Source organism: Peromyscus eremicus, chromosome 6 (assembly GCF_949786415.1).
Source record: "Peromyscus eremicus chromosome 6, PerEre_H2_v1, whole genome shotgun sequence".
Taxonomy (NCBI): domain Eukaryota; kingdom Metazoa; phylum Chordata; class Mammalia; order Rodentia; family Cricetidae; genus Peromyscus; species Peromyscus eremicus.
Genome location: NC_081421.1, coordinates 50,311,357 through 50,331,081, shown reverse-complemented (window position 1 = coordinate 50,331,081; position 19,725 = coordinate 50,311,357). Strand labels below are relative to the sequence as shown.

Sequence of the window (19,725 nt, the reverse complement as noted above, 5' to 3'; positions counted from 1 at the left end):
TGATAAGTGCCCATGTACCATTCATTTTCTCCTTGTAATTCAGTCTGGGATCTCAGCCCATGGGATGAACCACTCACGTTTAGAGTGGGTCTTTCCATAGGAGTTAATTCTTTCTGAAAACACCCTCAGAGTAAACTCAGGGATTTGCCTCTTAAGTGATTTCAAACCTCACAAAATTGACAACTGAGATAAACTAATACCTATATTTAACCAACTCATCCTATTGCACTGTGTTGTTTCACATCCTGAAGATATTTTCGTCTTTCCATCTTAATGTTGATTTTCACTTTTCTCTTAAAGGTGTGGGACTTTAATGGATATTGTCACCACACCCTAAATGCTGGGCAAGATGGAGTTGTGGATATTTCACAGATCCTGGTTCTTAAGAAGACTATCCTGGTTGTGGGCTGGGAGAGGTATGATATGCTTATGTAAATTGTCCGAAGGGAAAATGAGGATGCTTTTGTTTGAATCAAAGTATAAAAGGAGAACAAAGAATTCTCATTTGGTTATGAGTCATTAACTTGTTGATAGCCTAGGCAAGTGAATTGGAATCAATTAGATACTCTGTGAATAAAAATACAGTAAAATTTCCCAGCTTGGCTGGCTAGGGGAACCATTTGGCGGTTTTCTCCTGGGTTTGGAAACGTGAGTCTTATTTTAAAAATTCCAGATAAATATGTACTACCATTTCTTAAATTTCCAAGTCTCTCCTCTATTGTAAATCCAATAAACTCTTTGTATTGTAAATTGCCTCCCCCAATCGCACAGGAAAACTTTCACTTTTATTTTGATACATTTTCATACCCTGCATCTCCAAGTGTATCCACATCTCTTCCATAAACCAGTTCCAAAGGCTTACAAACCACAGGTCATGTTCATCACAGTAACAGCCCCATTCCTTGCCATAGGAGAGAAATGGCTCCCTGACACCTGAGCCAGACCCTTCTCCAGTCACTGTGGAAATGCGCCTCACATAGCATACTCTCTCCTCCAATAGGTGCACTTTTCTCACATCGTTATTAGGAAAATCATTTTTGTTTTCTTTTACTTTTCTTGAGAGAACTAAGGGATCGTAGATAGGGTGTTTCTATGTCATTGTATAAACATCAGGAAAATTAAGTGTGTTCTGTTTTGAGAATTTATCACTTAGAATTTTGATAATTCACAAAATATCACCGTATTAAGTAACTTTCCTGACATTGTTTGTTATATAATCATAACATTTATGGACTGAAGCTAGCTAGGGTTCAGACATTTTTAAATCAGCTGTGTATGCTGGGTGATTTTTTTCAGTCTTCAGAAAGACATTTTTTTTCAATCTTGAAATGATTATATGTGGACTAACTGTTTTCAAGGGCAGTTTGATGATAAAGAAAATGTAGTTCAGATGATTCCACTTGATATTAAAGACCAATTCAATCATTCTTAGCTGGAAGGACAAGGCTTCTTCACATCCCTGGGAGCAATCATTATCCATTATCAAGTTACAACTCTTCAGCAGGCTAGGGCTAAGAGGTCTACAGCTAAGCCATGGTTATGAATAAATTTAAGTCTCTAATTCCATGGGAGGGTAAGGATATCTTATCTAGCTGATCCAGTTTATATTCTGAACAGGAAAAAAAATGAATGAAAACAAAATTCACAGACAGCATTTCTTTATATTTTTTAGATAGTCATAGTTAAAAATTAGCATCAAAGCTAGTATTTCTGATTGCGAATAAGACAAAATTTAAAGTGTTTGATGTATCAAGTTATTGAAAAGTGGCTTAAAGAAACATTTTGCATGTGATATACATTGGTGGATTGTTAGTTACTTCCTGTGAACTAAGACAAGATTTAGGAAGACTAAAATGAAAGAAAATTAGTACTCTTCCATCTTCGTCTCCATTTTCTCCATCTTTCTCAGACTTGTCAGTCTTGGGTCCTTCATCTGGAGATTGCGTTAATGAATTATCAGCTATGTTATGCAACATTTATGTATGTGGATTTCAAAAATATGTTTCCTTAGAGTCAATACTTTAGGATGGGTTTTTCTTGAACCAGACAGAGTCATTTCTACCATGCAGCTTTTAGCTCATAAAGCCAAAGGGCAATTGCTTGGTTGTAGCTGAGGAAACATGGCCTTGAAACCAGCTCAGTATGGTTCAGTGATTAACAAAGAAAAAGTAAAGATTGACAACCATCTTATCAGGCTTTCTGTAAAATCCAGATAGAGAGCCTCTTGGGTTAAAGTGAAACTTTAACTTCAGGCGCTATCTCAGCGTAGAGACTGGTCTGATAATTATGCTCAGGATTGAGTAGAAATTGCTTTTATTGAATTGAGGCACCTATATATACTAACTGGTTTATTTTGTTCCTGGTGCTGTGAAGCAGTGGGTACTTTACATACATTATCTAATTTAATCCTTACCTTCATCTTAGTAGGCAGGCAGTGTCTTCTAGAAACCTCAAGCCTCTGACTTAAGCTGTTACCTCTAAGCTCACTCATCTACTTTTCTACTAGATATCTCTCACTGAAATCCAAGATTCAGCATGTTCTAAACTGAACACATTGTTTAGTCTCTTCTCTGACATCAATTTCCTCTTGGATTTTGAACTTCACTTCATGGCCCCAGGCATAGACCTCCATCATTTTTATTGATTTTTTTTTCTCCAGCATACAACCTAATTGTCCTAAGGCTTATTCATTTTATATCCTGAGTATTTGGAAACCTGCATCTGTGAGTACTACATCTGTATTCTTTAGAGCATCATGTCTGCTTGGATGAATGCTATAGCACTTTAATTTGTCCTTTTCTCCCCATTTCCCAATCTATGAGGAATGGAACAGAGCTGGTAAATACCTTCAGTGCCAGAGTACAAGTCTATCTGACCCTTAAAATGGCTGAACACTGGCTCATTCTGAACTTTAATTTTGTTCTTGGCCAAGTCCAAACTAAAAAAAACAAAAAAGAATTGCATTTGACTGGAAAAGGTGAGAGGTAGAGTGTGGATTCTTGGGATATTTTAAGGATCACTGTCATTTCAAATCAAAATTTACAGGTTAAGTTTTAAGGGAAAGGTGCCAAGTAATAAGTTTTTCAGTGTTTTGACATACAAGGTCAAATGTCAAAAGGGATACTTTTTGTAGAATATTATGAAAAGCATTTCATGCCTTGAGTGGTGTGCCCTGAATATATCTATATCAATTTAATATGGGAATCTTGGCAAAAAGACATTTGACATTGACAGTTGGCTTACATAATAGATATAGGATTGACCTATGTTTCTCACTCCCATTCTACACTCACCCTCCCCTTAACCTACTAGTAGATAGAGAAACTTAGAAATATATAAACATGATATTGTGATAGTAAACTGAATTTCAGATTTTCGAATTTTTTTATTTATAGTATCTTCCTAAGCCTCAATTAATGATATCATATTAAAATTATTATTTTTAAAATAGAGGAATAATTCTTAAACTGTGTTTGATAGATACTTGTACATTGCCTGTTATGCATGAAATATTATTCTAGCATTGATAGTACAGGTGGAAAACTTTTTGTTTCATAAGTTTTTCTTTCTTTCTTTTTACTGAAGAAGAGACAGAAAAACAAAAAGGAGACAAACAAAAAAATATAGAACACAATGATGAATGTTACCAAGGAAAATGAAGAACAAGAAGGGATGGTGGACTCCAGGGAAAATCCTGGGGTGGAATGGTCACAGAAAGCTCTCTTTAAGCAGATGGTTTCCCTCATTCAGTTCAAGAAATGAGGATCCCTTGTTTCTTTGTACTTATAATCTAACTGAGGATCTTTGAGATACAATCTTAATCTAACTAGTGAAAGTGAATAATTTGAGAGGTCAGAAGGGAGTTATTTCTTCACATGCAAGTTCCTATAGGACCTTCATGGAATATGAGTGGCCTGAGAAGATGGTGCATAGGATACAGAAACATGAGGCTCCCCTAGAAGGACAGAAGATACCACAAAGGAAAATGAAACATCTGGTGTAGCACGGATCTTAAAAGGTCTTATTAAATAAGAAACATGGGAGCCAGATATTGGAGTGAAAGCTGAAAGATCAGAGAAACGAAACAAGCCACAGTTAACCTCACCTTGCTATCTTCTCAGCCAATCCTGTTTCCACGAATCTTCAGACTGAAAGGCTCTGAGTCCTCTCCTCACCTGAATGATCTCAGCTGAACTGCTGTTAAAAGCTCAAAAGCTTAAAAAGCTTCTAGTTCCTGGTCCTCACGCTTTCTTTTGTTTACCTTTCTGCTTCCTACCATCACTTCCTGGGATTAAAGGCTTGTGTTTTTCCCAAGCAAGACATGAGATCTCAAGTGCTGGGATTAAAGGCATGTGTCACCATGCCTGGTTGTTTCCAGTGTGGCCTTGAACTCACAGAGATCCTGATGGATCTCTGCCTCCAGAATGCTAGGATTAAAGGCATGTGCTACCACTGCCTAGACACTATGTTTAACATAGTGGCTGTTTTGTTCTCTGATCCCCAGATAAGTTTATTGGGGTGCACAATATATCAACCACAATCAGGAAATAGAGAACAATAAGATTTTGGTTTGGGCAAAATAATGTTCTTCAGTAACTTAGCCCTGGATATGCCTGACATTTTTAAACCTCCCTGTAAAACAGTAGATTTGAAACCTTGTAATCTATTTGTACAATTCAAATGAGCACAGTACTTTATTTATTATATAATCTCTATTTTAATAAAATATTATTTCTTCAATGTTGTGCAAAGAATATTACTTCATAGCTTTTTATGACCTTGCTCCAAAGTTCATTGAAAATGCACCCCCCCACACACGCATTGCTAAGAGGCAATGACAGAAAAACAGGGAGAAACAATTCTCAAGAAGGAGATTATGTCTTATTGGATCTGGAAAATCAGGCTTTCACATTTGAATTTTGTAATGTGAGAATTTTCTTTTTTTTTTTTTTTTTTTTCAAGACAGGGTCTCTCTGTGTAGCTTTGGAGCCTGTCCTGGATATCACTCTGTAGACCAGGCTGGCCTTGAATTTACAGAGATCTGCCTACTTCTGCCTTCCAAGTGCTGGGATTAAAGGCACGCACCACCACCACTCAGCTAGTGTTTTTAAGCAAGGCTTCAGCCTCATCTCTCATTGTCTTCTCCCCTTCCCCTAGCATGCTTCTTTTTCCCATGTCCTATACATTTTTATGGTCTATATAGTAAATATAAATCCTCAACTGGACCTCCATGATCTGTGCTCTGGACTCCCATGACAGTTAATCAATGCTGCTTTGGCACTTAGCACATTTTATTCAATGTTTTAGTCATTTGGGGCTACTGATTCTAAATGTTTAAGACATTCTGTGGAGAAACAATACTTGCTTGAAGAATGAGGTATTAAAAGCTCAAGAATGTAAAAGTGAGTCTAGTATCAGGATGAAGATTTCATCTGGGGAGAGTAGATTTAGCAGCAGTGAGAATGGATTAGGAACCTCTTACAGTTGTTGACCAGTGGGGTGGAGAGCTCTGTGCTAGGAAGCTCTAAGTGGCCATTTAAAGTGGAAATGAAAAGAATGACTATGTCACACTTGCATGATGTAAAATGTAAGTATTTGTGACCAGAGGGAAAATGGCACATGCGAGGCTGTAAGGATGGCCTGTAAACCAAATTCTAGAATTCAGGACAGTATATGGAAAAATGCTGGCAACTTTTGATTTTTCTTGTGTTAAGATATGTTAGCAATGGAAGGAGAATATGTATAGAACCTCTGACTGGCAAACTGAAACCATCCAATCCTGGTAAGCATTGTGGGTGTAGACCAATAGAAAGCCATTTGTATGGAACCAACATTAGAATCCATGCTGATACATGGAATCTCTGAATGAAGAGCGAGAAGGGAAACAGTGATAACAAAGAACGTTAAGATCAAAAGGGTGAGAGAAAGAAGGATCAAGAAAATGGAGACTCAGGAATGAATAATAAAGAGGGCAAGCAGAAAAGCAAGAACTGTGTACTGTGTTCTGTTTCTGGAGCGTGATCCATGGTAGTCATTCCTTTTGTTTTGAGTAAATAGCAAGTAATATATAGATGATTGATAAACAAGTAGGTAGCAAAATGTTGTCAAATCTGGTGCTCAAAACATCCAGGAGAAATGGATTGGGAAGTGTGAGGCAGTCAGTTTGAGTTTCTAATTGAATATTTTCTTCATGGATAAACTTTGCATGGCTGGACTTCCAGATTCTTTTTCCAACTGTGGGAACTTGGATATCATGATTAAAAAAAGAGTGACATCTGCTGGAAATGGTTTACTGTCTACCTATTGTCCCTCTTGGGCTAGTTTCCTGTCCCCCACTCCTCCACGACACAGAATAGGTGCGTAAGCAGCCCATCTGAGACAGGGGGCCTGGGAGGCCACTTTGAGACACACATACTTGGGTCTGGGAGAGGGTGGAGCCTGCCTCCACAGCCAGACTCACAGCAAATGCAAACAACACACGGCCATTTACCAGTGTAGTGCGTTTTGAACACTGGGAACAAGAATGTCAAGGAGGAGAAGCAGCTTCTGGTTCACAAGTGAAGATAAACATTGGATTGACAATTAAGCGGGAGAGGAAGCAAGACGTCAGGGAGGTGGGGGAGAATGAGAGTGAAGACTCAAGCTATGGTAATGGATGGTCATTTGAAGAGAGGGTAGCCATGAAAAGAGCGGGAGGCTTAACAGTGGTTGTCAGCCAGAGCTCAAGACACGGAGTCGGAACAGGGCAGGGCTGATTTTCCCATAAACTGTCATCTATATTTTCTCATTCCCTCCTGGGCACCAGACTGTCTATCTTCACCATAGTCTACACTCAGACTGGACAGCAGTACCTCAAGGTTGACCTCTCTAAAACTGTTATTTCTATGTTTTCCATATCTCATACTTCTTGTGGATGGCAATTTTCAAACACTTTCCTTAAATGGCAACTTTTAAAGATACGGTGAATTCCAAGAGAATAGACTCTATGACTACTGTAATTCTGGAAAATATCCTAGGGATGATTATATGTAAACACCCTAAGAAGCAGCTATGATTAAAGAAACCATGTTGATTTAATTTAAACTACCAGGCAATATTTGTTCATAGACCTACTCTAGTTTTTTGTTTTTATTGCCATAAAACTCTTAGTAGTTTCACGTGAGGAAATTTTATTTCAGGGTCTTGGAAACATATTTAATCTGATAAATGGATGTATCCTTGGTTTTAACAGTGATGGGAGCATAATTAACCTTCCCACATTAAGCATTTACAATTTACCAGAGACTTTATGTAAGAATTTTAAAGAAACTTCAGTGGGCAGCTTGCTTTATTATGGATGACAAGTGGTGATAACATTTTGGGTGGTATAGTCTTTCAGACTTTTCAAATTGCACCATTCAAGTGGATTATGGTTACTCAACATCAGTACCGATTTTCAATTCACAGCTAAATTCTATATCATTTTACAGAGCAGTTACTGTGTTTCGACCCCAGAACTTCAATCAGTTTTCCATCCAGTCTGAAGAGTGGAAAGGGGGAGTCCATCATCAAGACGACATCTTGTGTGCCTCATTTTTACCCCCGCAAACTCTTGCTACAGGTAAATCGAGTCTTCTCTGGACAATGGATTAGAGACCGTTTGTTAGCTTTGGGTAAATTTAACAAAAAAGACTTTTCTCAACTGAAAAGTGAATAGATTTCCCAATGAAGCCGTCTTATAGCTCCTTTAACTCCTTATTTCTATGGTAGTTAGGACCACCAGCTTCCATGGCTGTATCCTTGGTTTCACACACTGGCTATGCTAACTAACTATGGATGATATTGTGACTTATTTAAATTTCAATTCATAGTTCTGTCTGGGTACATTTTTGTTTTAAAGTACTGATAGCCAGTATAATGTTTTAATATAGTGCTTGACACACAATAAACTCATTAGTGAACACTAATTTTGATTGTATTGTTCATTTTTCAAGAGCAGTAAGGTAAGAATCATGCCTTGGTGGCACTCAAATCCTTCTTAATTAGAGTATCTTAACTCTCCTTTATATCTATCTTAGATAACATCATAGGTATTGCATGGAACAAATTAACACTTTAGCATAATCTAACTCCTAATTCATTCTAATGCCCTCAGTTATACAGGGAAAATGTTAATCTAAGCACTTTACTAATAATGCATTTTGGAGTCATAGTAGATAGTAGTAGATTTGCCGTGGGGAGCTGGAATCCATACCCTTACCTAATAGTTTCTGAGCTAAGTAGAGTGCTCTGTCCAGAACAGTACAAAACTTAATATGTTTTTTCTCCTCTTCCCAAATCTTAGGAAGTCACCATCTATATGCCTCACCCAAACTCAGCTGTGCTCTGTGCTCCCCACTTGCCATTGTCCCTCTGCTCAGTAATGGACTGTCCTCAGTGACCACCGAGTGTGCCATTTGGACACTGATATGTGACTTGTCCACAGCACAGGCTTGGTCATCATTTTTTCTGTTTGAGCTTTTCTCTTGTTCTTATGAAAACAAAACAAAACAGGAACAAATGACTTCCCATAGGGAGAATTGTAGAGCTGGAGAAAACATTTCACAAAGAAATCAGATGAAAGAAATGCAAAGAACTCTCTCTGTTACACAAATAGTGTAGGAACAGAACTCTAAGAATTTACACTTTGTCAATATCTGCCTAGTGCTTAACACCACTCTACATACTTTTATTTTTAAAATTACTACATAAGTACATAAGTACAATGGTTAACCCAATCTTATAGATGAAAACACTTTGGCATCAAGATGAGTTAATATCATATGTAATGATACATAGCTAATAATTGGCAGAACCTGGACTCAGACTAACTGTTTAACTTCAGATCCTTTATTCAGAGTGATTTCTTAGAGTAAAACAATATAGCTAATTGGCTCATATCCACCAACTACATGGGTTACTTTATAAATATTAATATTCTACAGTTAATAACATATCAGGTATCATTATTACTCATGTCTCCAAAAATAAAGAATACCTACTATTTATAAGATTTTATATGATACACAATGATAATGGCTTCCTTTTGTCTCTGCTTGCATGTTTCTATACAATCATCTGGTAATTTATGTTGTTTGCCCTGGCTCCTACAGGTAGCTATGATGGAGAAATTGTTCTGTGGAATAGCAGCACAGAAAATGCTCACCATGTCCTTCACCCTGATTACCAGAGGCAGTTAACATCCAAATTAGGTGAGTGCAAATTTGAAACTGAAATCTTGTGTTGAGTTGTAGTACAGTAAGCCTGGCTGTTTATGTATGCATTTTATGCTGTGTATACCTGATTTATAGATGACTGGCTGTAAGCTCCAAGGATTAGTGATAGTGTAAGAAGAACCTTAAGACTGACTTGGCTTTACAAATTATCCAGCACTCCAGTTTTCTATTTATACTAAGTCAGCATTTCTGTGTTACTGACAGCAGGGAGCAGGACTCTCATTTTTATTTAGTTTCATTTTAGCCAATAAAACTTGCGGAATTGCCTTTGAGTGATCTTGGGTATCTTTTGGTAGGAAAATGGGAACTATGCTTACTTGACTGGCTGTTCAGCCTCAGTCTGGAGCTTGTATTAAATATTATGCCACCTGGATATCATAAATTATTCCTTACTTTAGAAACTCGAGAGGAGCATTAGACAGGAGTATATTATATTTTATAGCAGTTAGCAGAGCACGTGAATATTTTTTACTTCAGTAAAGTGTCTCCACAATTGCCTTTCATGTTTTATCTTAGTTTCTTTAGAAACTAAAGGTTTTCTTTAGATTGGTTTCTTTAGATAATAGTTATTTCATTTCCTATGGTCGAGTTAGTTCCTATTGTCTCAATCGGGTAAGCTCATAGAGAATACATTTTGAAGTACTGGCTACTAGATGCAGTGTGTGTGTGTGTGTGTGTGTGTGTGTGTGTGTGTGTGTGTGTGTTTGTGTGTGTGCACATGCTCACGCACATGTGTATGAAAAGCTGAAGAGTGATTTATTGGGAGTAAGAAAACCAATTTAACAATTTAAGATTTTGAGGGATTATTTGGCTGCCGACACAAAGCTTTGACCTGCCTTATGTACAAAGAACTAACCTCATTAATCTCAACATTCCAAGGAGATGGTGTAATTCTGCCTCTTTCTCTCCCTTTGCCTTCAAGAGAGTACTATCTATATTTTGAGCATTGTAACTGTGGCTACCACTAAACACGTAGAGAAATAAGACAAAGAAAGTAACAATACTTGTATTGGTTATTTTCCTATTGCTGCACTAAAACAACAGATTAAAGACAATTTATAGAAGAGAGAGATTATTTACATTTATGACTCTAGAGGATTTAAGTAAGTAATGGCAAAGTGGAGGCAGGGTGACAGGAACACTAAGCCGAGGGCTTACATCTTCAACTGCAAACATGACACAGAAAGTGAACTGGGAATGCATGTAGCTCTTCAAAGTCAAAGCTTGCCTCCAGTGACGTAGTTCCTCCAGCAAAGCCAAGCTATTCCCAGATAGCACTACCAACTGGGAACTAGTATTTAAACATTTGAGCCTCTGGGTGACATTCTCATTCAAATCACAATACCCAACTTATGAAAGACATTGAGAGCATTGTTACATTCCTCCTCCTCCTCCTTGGGTGCGTCTGTGCATGTGTGTCTGTGTTGATTTAAGTACACGTGTGCGTGTGGGCACAGGCAAGTGGAGGCTGGAGGACATCACCCACCATTCCTCAGGTGCCCTCCACCTCGGTTGCTATGTTGTTCTGTTTTTTTTTTTTTTTTTTTCAGACAAGGGTTCTCACTGGTCTAGAACTTTTGAAGTAGACTGAGCTACTGTGGCTATTCAGCCCCAAGGATCCACCTGTCTTCATCTCCCCATCAGCACTGGGATCCAAGTGCATGCTATAATAAAATGGGTTCTGCAGCTGGAACTCAGGCACTCCTGCCTGTGTGGCAAGCATTTTACCAACTGACTTATTGCCCCACCCAGAGCATTACTATTTTTTTCACTTTGAAAATTTGAAGGTATCTCCCATAGGGATTTTACAAAACTATCTGCAAACTATCAATTAATTCTGATATAAACATTTTCAGTTTTCATAATGTGGCCTGAAGATGATAGAATTATATAATTAGACTACCATTAGGAATGTCCTTTCCAGAGTAATCCACTAACAAATGGAACCATTAAAGAAGATTATTTAAGTATGCATATATTTATTCATTTGATTTCATGTTCATTAAATACTTGCAAGATTAGCACTAACTAGAATTTCATGCTGTTAGTGACACATTTATATTGAGACCTCTGGAATGTTAACAATGACTAAGATATACAGTTCTAATTAATTCGTCACGAGGGAAAACACAGGAAGTGTGCCTGGCATATGCAAAGCAAAAATGAAATCAAGCAATCTTTTCAGTTGAGGTTGTAGAAGAGAATAGTAGGTGGATTGATATGTGATATGAGTCGGTAGGGAGCTGACTCAATATGTGTTGTGAGACTTGATGACGTCATCTCACCCAAGGCCAGGGTGGAGATGGTCTATTGTTACTCAGCATGCTGGTTTGAACAGAAGATGTTTCTCTTCACCAAGAGTCCTGTCCTTTTCTTCACCACAGACCCAGAAGCCCAAAAGCTTAATACCAAGAGGAGCTGCTCAGCTCACTGCTTGGCACAGCAGGCCACCCTTGCTGCTCAAAATTTTGAGAGTGACACAGAAGGTAATAATGCTGTTATGAAGCTTTGCTTCCTTGAAGCAAGAAAAAACAATGCAGCAACAGGTAAAACATATGTTTGTATTTGCCTTTTTCTATTTAAGAAAGGAAGTTCAATATATTTTATTATCTAGGTCTTACAGTATTTGACTTTGTGTAGCTATCAAGCCTGCCCTGGTTCATGAAAGGCTAGCGGCACTTGGACAGGAAGCTTATTCTGGGGAGGGTGGTGAATGGATCTGCCTAATAATTTACCCATTGTCTAGTTTGAGATGAGAGCAGGAAAAATTCCAACAATTATTTCATATGGCAAACAATTGATACCACTGTTTCAGTCATGACATGTAGGTGTTTTAGAAGGGCAGAGGGCATAGTTAGATACATGTTACAAATATGTGAGTCAATGTGTAGGTCCACACGTATCAAAGCTAATCATATCTGTTTCTGCATTGAGGAGGTACTGTACTGAGGAGGCTAGTGATTGGACTCAACTGGGAGGTTTGAATGGACTGCCTGCCTATCCCAACACAAGGGTTACCTGGTTCACGTCTTGAATATTGTTTGGGGATGTTCAGCACTTGTTCACTACTTGATTTTTATTCATTGTAATAGGTCAGAGTCCCATTTGAATTTTGTGTGAAGAGAAATACTAGCATTGGTGGTACCCTGTGACTATTTGTGGTGAGCTGCTAGTGTATAGACAAAATTACAATGTGCCTACTTTTGTAGCATGAAGTGGATACAGTTTACATCTTGTTCTACAAAAGCTAACATGGAGAAGATTCATTGAATTGTCACCTAAATTATATTTTGAGAATTATTTTCGTGTCTGTGTAACATTAGGGATCTAGATAGATATGAGCATTATACGTTTGGAAAAAGAAATGAACATATCTGAGCCATAGTTTGTATAATCACTTTTGCACATTGAATTTGCAACTGGAAAACCTGTGCGATATCTATATAAAATTCACCATCAATAAAGTTATACCTCTACTTGTTTCAAAAACCTAATGGAACATTTAAGATGAATTTGAAACTGATTACAAAACTGTCATTGTTCAAAACATAGTTATCCTCACATTATGAATATGAAACATTATCCTAAAATTACTCCATTTCTGATAACTAATTCTTCTTAATGTTAGGTTTCTAAATTGTTCTTACTGAAACAGACATACCATAACTTCCACCTTAACTCTATTGTTAATGGCCAGCACACTTATGTAAAAATGGAAAGCCATCTACAGATTTATCGAATAATAAATTTGCCACAGAGGAATACTTTCACAAAACATTTTGCATAAATGGAAAGTATAAATGGCTAGTTCCAGATCTATTAATAACAACAAAAGGGTTCCATAAGGGCTTGCAATAAAATTCCTGATGAAAAATTTAAAAATGAGCTCATATATAGAATCCATGATTTGCTGCTCAGTAGAGAATCAATATCTTTACTGACATGAGTGCGTACATGCATCTAGACCCATGTATAAGGGTTGTTAGTCTTGTGTACATGTCCAATGGCTTATTATGGAGAATAAGTTTTATATTTTCAGGATAGTACCATAATGTTTAAATTAGTGTTTTTTAAATTTATAAAAGAAATAAATTAATTTTATCAAAGTCTAATGCAAATAGTATCAATGTAATGAATGAGTAAAAGAAAACCAAACGGTGGAATATTTTATATAACTCCTGTCATTAATACTCCACACTAATTCTTAATATTACAGCAAGGGCCTCATAGAATAATTGCCATTTTATAATTTGGAGGGTCAGAATGGTGCCCAGGGTAGCTCGCAGTGATACTGACTCTCCACTCTCATATGCTCCCAACAGGGTGATCCGGTAGGAGAAGCTGCTTTGGGATTTCTGGGTTTATTTTTCTAATTTGGTTTCCCCTATGTAACAGGAGGGGCCAACCTGGTGTCATGTGGAGCATCTGGTTATGTCAGGTTCTGGGACACATTCAAGAAAGAACTTCTGGCTGAATTTTTGGCTCATGCTGGACTTGGATCCATTATTATGTCTACTGATAAACAAAATCAATACCTTGCCACTGGAGATCCTGATGGATGGTTGAAAATCTGGAACATAGAGGTAAACAGAAAATATTCTCACAGCATCATCATTACTTTTCAGCACAATATCTAATAAAAAATGTATTTGGCTATGAATCACACCTTGTCTGTTTCCTAGATAAAGGAAGAAATGCTCTGTCCTATTTTAAAGAAACTATTTGCCTGGCAGTGATGGTGTATGTCTTTAATCTCAGCACTCAGGAGGCAGAGGCAGACAGATCTCTTTGAGTTTGAAGCCAGCCTGGTCTACAGATAGAGTTCCAGGACAGCCTGGACTACATGGAGAAACCCTACTTTAAAAAACAAACAAACAAAAAAGAAACCATTTGCATAGTTTGAGCAGAGACAGTTTTAAAATAATCCACATACACATGTATACACACACACACACACACACACACACACACACACACACACACACCAAAAAAAAGAAAAAGCAAAACAAAACAGATTTTTCTCAGTGCCGAATCTTAATATGCAGCCATATCAGTTGTCCAGTGTAGAAGTACAGTCTCATCAGTACTTCACTGTAGCACTATTGGGACATAAACAGCTGGATACACCTTCTATGAAACAAATTCTAAATGCCATCTAGTGTGCGCTTCTTCATCTACTGTTATCAACATCCTAAGGTAATTGACATAATAACTAATTACCTGCTCCATTAAAAAAAGTTATAAGATGATGTAATATTAGGTGTCTCCATGTGGCCAAGCTCCCCTCTATCAGATACCGACTTACGTTTTATTTATTTTTTTAGTCTCTGACCCCCCCCCATTCTCTTTTCTCAAGTTGATCATTTCAGTGTCAAGATTTTGTCAACATTAATATCTTTGTTTCTATCCCTTATCATCATGAGCTCTCTCCTGAAGGTGAACCATAGGTTATCATTTCTAAATGCACCCTCCCATTTCCACATCAGGCTTCTTAAAAATTGACATTAAATAACAATTCATTTAATATTTGGATTTTAAAAATTTGGATTTTTTTTTTTCATTCAGGACTATTGTACTAATTCCACTGAGAACAAAATCACCCAGCCTCCACCTTTGCTCAGATCATTTCAACCTCATGAGGACCGGATAAGTTCCTTGCAGATGTGTGAGCCAGGTGGTCATTTGATTATCATTTCCTCCTCTGCAGACTGCAGTGTCTGTGTGACTGGACTCTGCAATGCTCCTTCCTTAATCTTTGGTCAGGTATGCGCATTCCTTCTTTGTTATTCTAGAGTTTACTTGGCAGTTAGCGTGAATCTGCCCTTATTTCCATGGACGTCTCCTCTGCTGTGTAAAGTTTACTAGTTATGAATGGCCTGATGGGCAATGCTGCAGCTGTAACTCTGTTACCACTTTCCCTGACTACCAGTAACTGAAACCAGCTCCATGGAGGCATGGGGGGAGAGGGGGTACGGGTTTTCACACCTAGCCTGTTATGCGCCACAGGAAAGGAGAGAGACACAATACGGGTTCCAAAGACTTTAATAATTCACCACATAAGCGGGTGGCCGATCAATCAGGGCTGCAGACAAGAATTCAGGAGCCTTGTTTCGCCTGACAGGGGCAGAAGTGGGGATTGTTCGTTCGTTCGTTCATTCATTCATTCATTCATTCTTTTTTTTTTTTTTTGAGACAGAGTTTCTCTGTGTAGCTTTTGGAGCCTATCCTGGAACTCACTCTGTAGCCCAGGCTGGCCTCAGACTCACAGAGATTCACCTGCCTCTGCCTTCCAAGTGCTGGAATTAAAGGCGTGAGCCACCACCACCTGGCTCAGAAGTGGGGTTTATAAGCGCAAAATCGCAAACATTTTTTGCCAAGTTACAGTCACAAATTTTACCAACCAGAAGTCAGATTAGGAATTTGTTTTCCATCATTGTTCACTGACATACAGTGCAAGCGTTTCAGTCCAACCAATCAGATTCATTAGTTCTTTCTGTCACTCGGAAGAGCCACAATGTTTCTAAAGAATGAAATATAAAAATAATGACTATTTCTATGGTTTAGAGAGGAGGTTGGTCAGCCATCGGAAAGTTCTCAGCTCTCCTAGGGCTTGGGAACCTGAACTTTATTTCACCCTACAGCTAAAATGGAGTCTGAAGTCAAAATGGCAGCACTTAGGCCAAGATGCTTGCCTGGTCCCTTCAATGTGACATGGGAAGCTGGTGGGTCTTGATGGCTCATCCTATTTATTATAGGATTTTTTAGAAAAAAAAAAAATCCCTGAGTTTCATCCCTAGAGCTCCTACAGATCATAAGCTGCATCCTCCCCTGCTCACATCTCCTGTGGATCCTACAGACCATCCCCTTTTTACCCCACTATCCCCACTAGTCTCTGTGTCTTGGCCCCCAACTCCAGCAGTCGTCTCCTGCTTAGCCACAGGCCATACCAACCAGAAAACCAGATAGGTTGCCCACAGACCTTCTCTGCTCTCTCTGTGTTCCCCTATACTAAATAAATCAGGGTTGTCCCTAGAACTGCAACAGATCACATCTCCTGTGGATCCTATAGACCATACATCCTCTCCTAGCCTTCATGCCCCTACTCATGGCTGTATACCAGCCTCCAACACTTACAGGCATTACCTGTGAACTCACCAGCTGAGCAGGCCAGGAAATCAGGCAACACACAGGCATTATACTCTCTAAAAATCCAGAGAGGAAACAGAAACCAAAGAACAAAGCATCCTGTGGTGGGTAGCCATTCCAGCTTTGATCTGGAAGTTCCAACCCCCATTGAGACTTCGGCAACTGTCACGCCTACAAGGCGGGGCCAAGGGAGGCGCCTGGGGACCCAAGATCTGGATCCGCAAGCGCAAGCGCTCGCTCTGTTTCGGGACCCTGGATGGTGGAGTTGGGCCAAGCAGAGCTCCAGAGAACACCGCTGGACTGTGATACACCTTCCCCAGACCCCGGGACCTACCTATCCCTTAATTTGTAAGTTACGCCATTAAATAAATCTCATTTTAACTACGTGGAGTGGCCTTAATAATTTCACCAATAGCATCCACCAAAGAGAAACCCAGAAATCAATATATAATTTTGGACATATAATCATCCCAAACCCATATGATTAGATGCCAATATAAAAACATAATAACAGTCAGGACAATATGTTTGTCCTTGAGCCCAGCTATTTTACCACACCAAGCCCTGAGTGTTCCAACATAGCTGAAGCACAAGGAAAAAAAAAACTTTAAACCAAAACTAAATGAAGATGATAGATCTCCTGGGGCCTATGCTGGGACACTTTGCTCAGCCTGGGTGAAGGGAGGAGGGGACGGGACCTGCCTTGACTGAATCTACCAGAATGAGCTGAATCCCCAGGGGAGTCCTTGCCCTGGAGGAGATGGGAATGGGGGGTGTATTGGGGGGAGGATGGGCGGGAGGAGGGAGGACAGGGGAATTCATGGCTGATATGTAAAATTAAATTAATTATAAAATTAAAAAAATGTTAATTCAGAAATAAAAAAAGAAAATGAATAAATCCCTTAAAGAAAACCAAGAAAATACAAAAAAAAATTGAAGAAAACAAATTAAACTGTTAAAGATCAGAAAATGAAAATAGAGGCAATAAGAAAGCACAAACAGGAAATTCTGGAAATGAAATATTTATGATTTTGAATAGGAATTACAGAGGCAAGCTCCCCCAACAGAATTCAAAAGATGAGAGAGAGAATCTCAGACATTGAAGATACTGTGGTAGTTTGTAGGAGGGTGAGTTGGGAGGGGGAGACTAGAGGGGCAGGAGGAGGGAAAAGGAGGATCTTTGATTGGTACGTAAAATGAAAAAAATTCTTTTCTTTAAAAAAAAAAAAGAATCCCAAAACAACACCCAATAGAGTACTTATTTGCCTACGAGACTCTTGTAAAATCTCATGGAAAATCAATCTGGCTTAAAAGAAGACATCTGACCTTGTCAACATTAAAAAAAAGAAAGAAAGGAAAAAGAAAATGGCCCCCAAAGACTCAATGGGAGTGAGTCTTTATTGAAGGTGGGGACTTGTTGGAGGAAGTGTGTCACTGGGGTGGGCTTTGAGGTTTCAAAAACTCAAGCCAAGTCCAGTGACACTCTCTCTTTCTGCTACCTGCCCATCTCTATGTAGAACTCTTAGCTACCACTCCACCACCATGTCTGTCTGCATGCTGCCATGCTTCCTTTCATGAAAACAATGGACTAAACCTCTGAACTGTAAGCCAGCCCCAATTAAATATTTTCCTTTGTAGGCATTGCCATGATCATGGTGTCTCTTCACAGCAATAAAACCCTAACAGAGACAGAAGTTGCTAGCAGGTACTGGGGTGGTGCTGTGAACAATGTTTTTGTTTGAAGGAATGTGGAACACTTTGGGACTTTGGACTAGAAAAGGGATTTGGACACTTTTAAGTGGGGCTTAATAGGCTATACTAGTAGGAGCATGGAAGACAGTGGTGCTAAGGATGATTTGAACTATAGGGCTCAGCTCAAGAGGTTTCAGAGGAGAAGAATATCAGAATGTGGCCTAGAAATCCTTCTTGTGATATTTTGGCAAAGAATGTGGACGCCTTTGCCCTTGTCTGAAAAGTCAGGCTGAGTCTGAACTGAAGAGTGTGAATTGATTGAGTTTGGAGAAGTATTTTAAAAATAGCCTAGTGTTGATTGTGTTCAATGGTTATTGATGGCAAGTCTTATGCAGATCTGTAATGAAAAAGAGCAAGCTGGGCAAGGAAAAATTCAAAATGTAGAGTTTGAAGAGAAAAGGTCACCAGGGAAGTATAAATTGATTAAAGAAAAGCCTGATGTTAAGTGGAATAAAGGGAGTGGTGGCCTCAGTGGTAACCCCACCCAGCGAGCTACCACCTTGTGATAAGGAATTAAAGAAAAGTGGCCAGGTGGTGGTGGCGCACGCCTTTAATCCCAGCACTCGGGAGGCAGAGCCAGGCGGATCTCTGTGAGTTCGAGGCCAGCCTGGGCTACCAAGTGAGTTCCAGGAGAGGCGCAAAGCTACACAGAGAAACCCTGTCTCGAAAAACCAAAAAAAAAAAAAAAAAAAAAGTGAAAAGGAAATAATGAAAAGCCAAGGCTTCAACATGGCGTGCACACCTTTAATCCCAGCAATTGGATGGCAGAGGCCAGCAGATCTCTGAGTTCAAGGTCAGCCTGGTCTACAGAGAGTTCCAGGACAGCCAAACATAGACAGTGAAGGAAACCATTAAAAGCAGAAAGCTGTTGACAATGTATTTGAATGAGGAGGCCATGTTCCAACCCTGGCAAGCAGAAGAACTTGGCAGCTTCAACCACATGGTTCTGGATTTAGAGGTAAGGATACAAGAAATGCATTTTGAAACCTCTCTCTGCAACTAAGGAAAGCTGTTGAGGCCAGGCTTATGTCAGGACTGTCCCTGCATAGAGGCTAAGAGAGGCCATTGTATGAATCTATGAAGGTGAAGCTTGAAATGCCTTGGAGACCCCAAGGCATTGGAGATGCCAGAATCATAGGATACCTGATGAGGAAAGCTGCTAGCAGGGTGTGGAACCAACCTAAGAGGAATAGGTCTGTTGCCATCAACAATGCTCTAAGAAGTTGGAGATCTGAAGAGGGTTTGACATCAGACATGAAGACACAGAGTTTGGAGTTTGCCAGCTGGTCTTGCTTTGGTCCAGTATTTCCTCCCTATGCTCCCTTTCCTCCCTTTTAGAATGGTAAAATATATTCTGTGCCATTATGTATTGTATGTATCTGATCTGCTTTTTATTTTGATTTTTTAGGGGATTATATTTGAGAGATTGCCATGAGTCTCAGAAGAGATTTTTAGACTTTTAAACAGGGTTGAGACTGTTAAAGACTGTGGAAACTTTTGAAGTTGGACTAAATGCGTTTTGCATGATGATATGACTATAAACCTATGAGGGCCAGGTAGTAGAATGTGGTGG

General features: G+C 39.0%; 1 protein-coding gene across 1 annotated transcript in view; it reads left to right on the top strand.

Annotated features, from left to right (window-relative positions):
- The window catches only part of Wdr49 (WD repeat domain 49), a 131,155-nt gene that overhangs the window by 63,082 nt on the left and 48,348 nt on the right, over positions 1-19,725 (top strand). The window contains exons 8-13 of the mRNA XM_059264735.1: positions 301-416; positions 7,470-7,600; positions 9,132-9,230; positions 11,639-11,800; positions 13,650-13,837; positions 14,820-15,017. Of these exons, the coding sequence (XP_059120718.1) occupies positions 301-416; positions 7,470-7,600; positions 9,132-9,230; positions 11,639-11,800; positions 13,650-13,837; positions 14,820-15,017 (894 nt within the window). The remainder of the gene's footprint in view (positions 1-300; positions 417-7,469; positions 7,601-9,131; positions 9,231-11,638; positions 11,801-13,649; positions 13,838-14,819; positions 15,018-19,725) is intronic.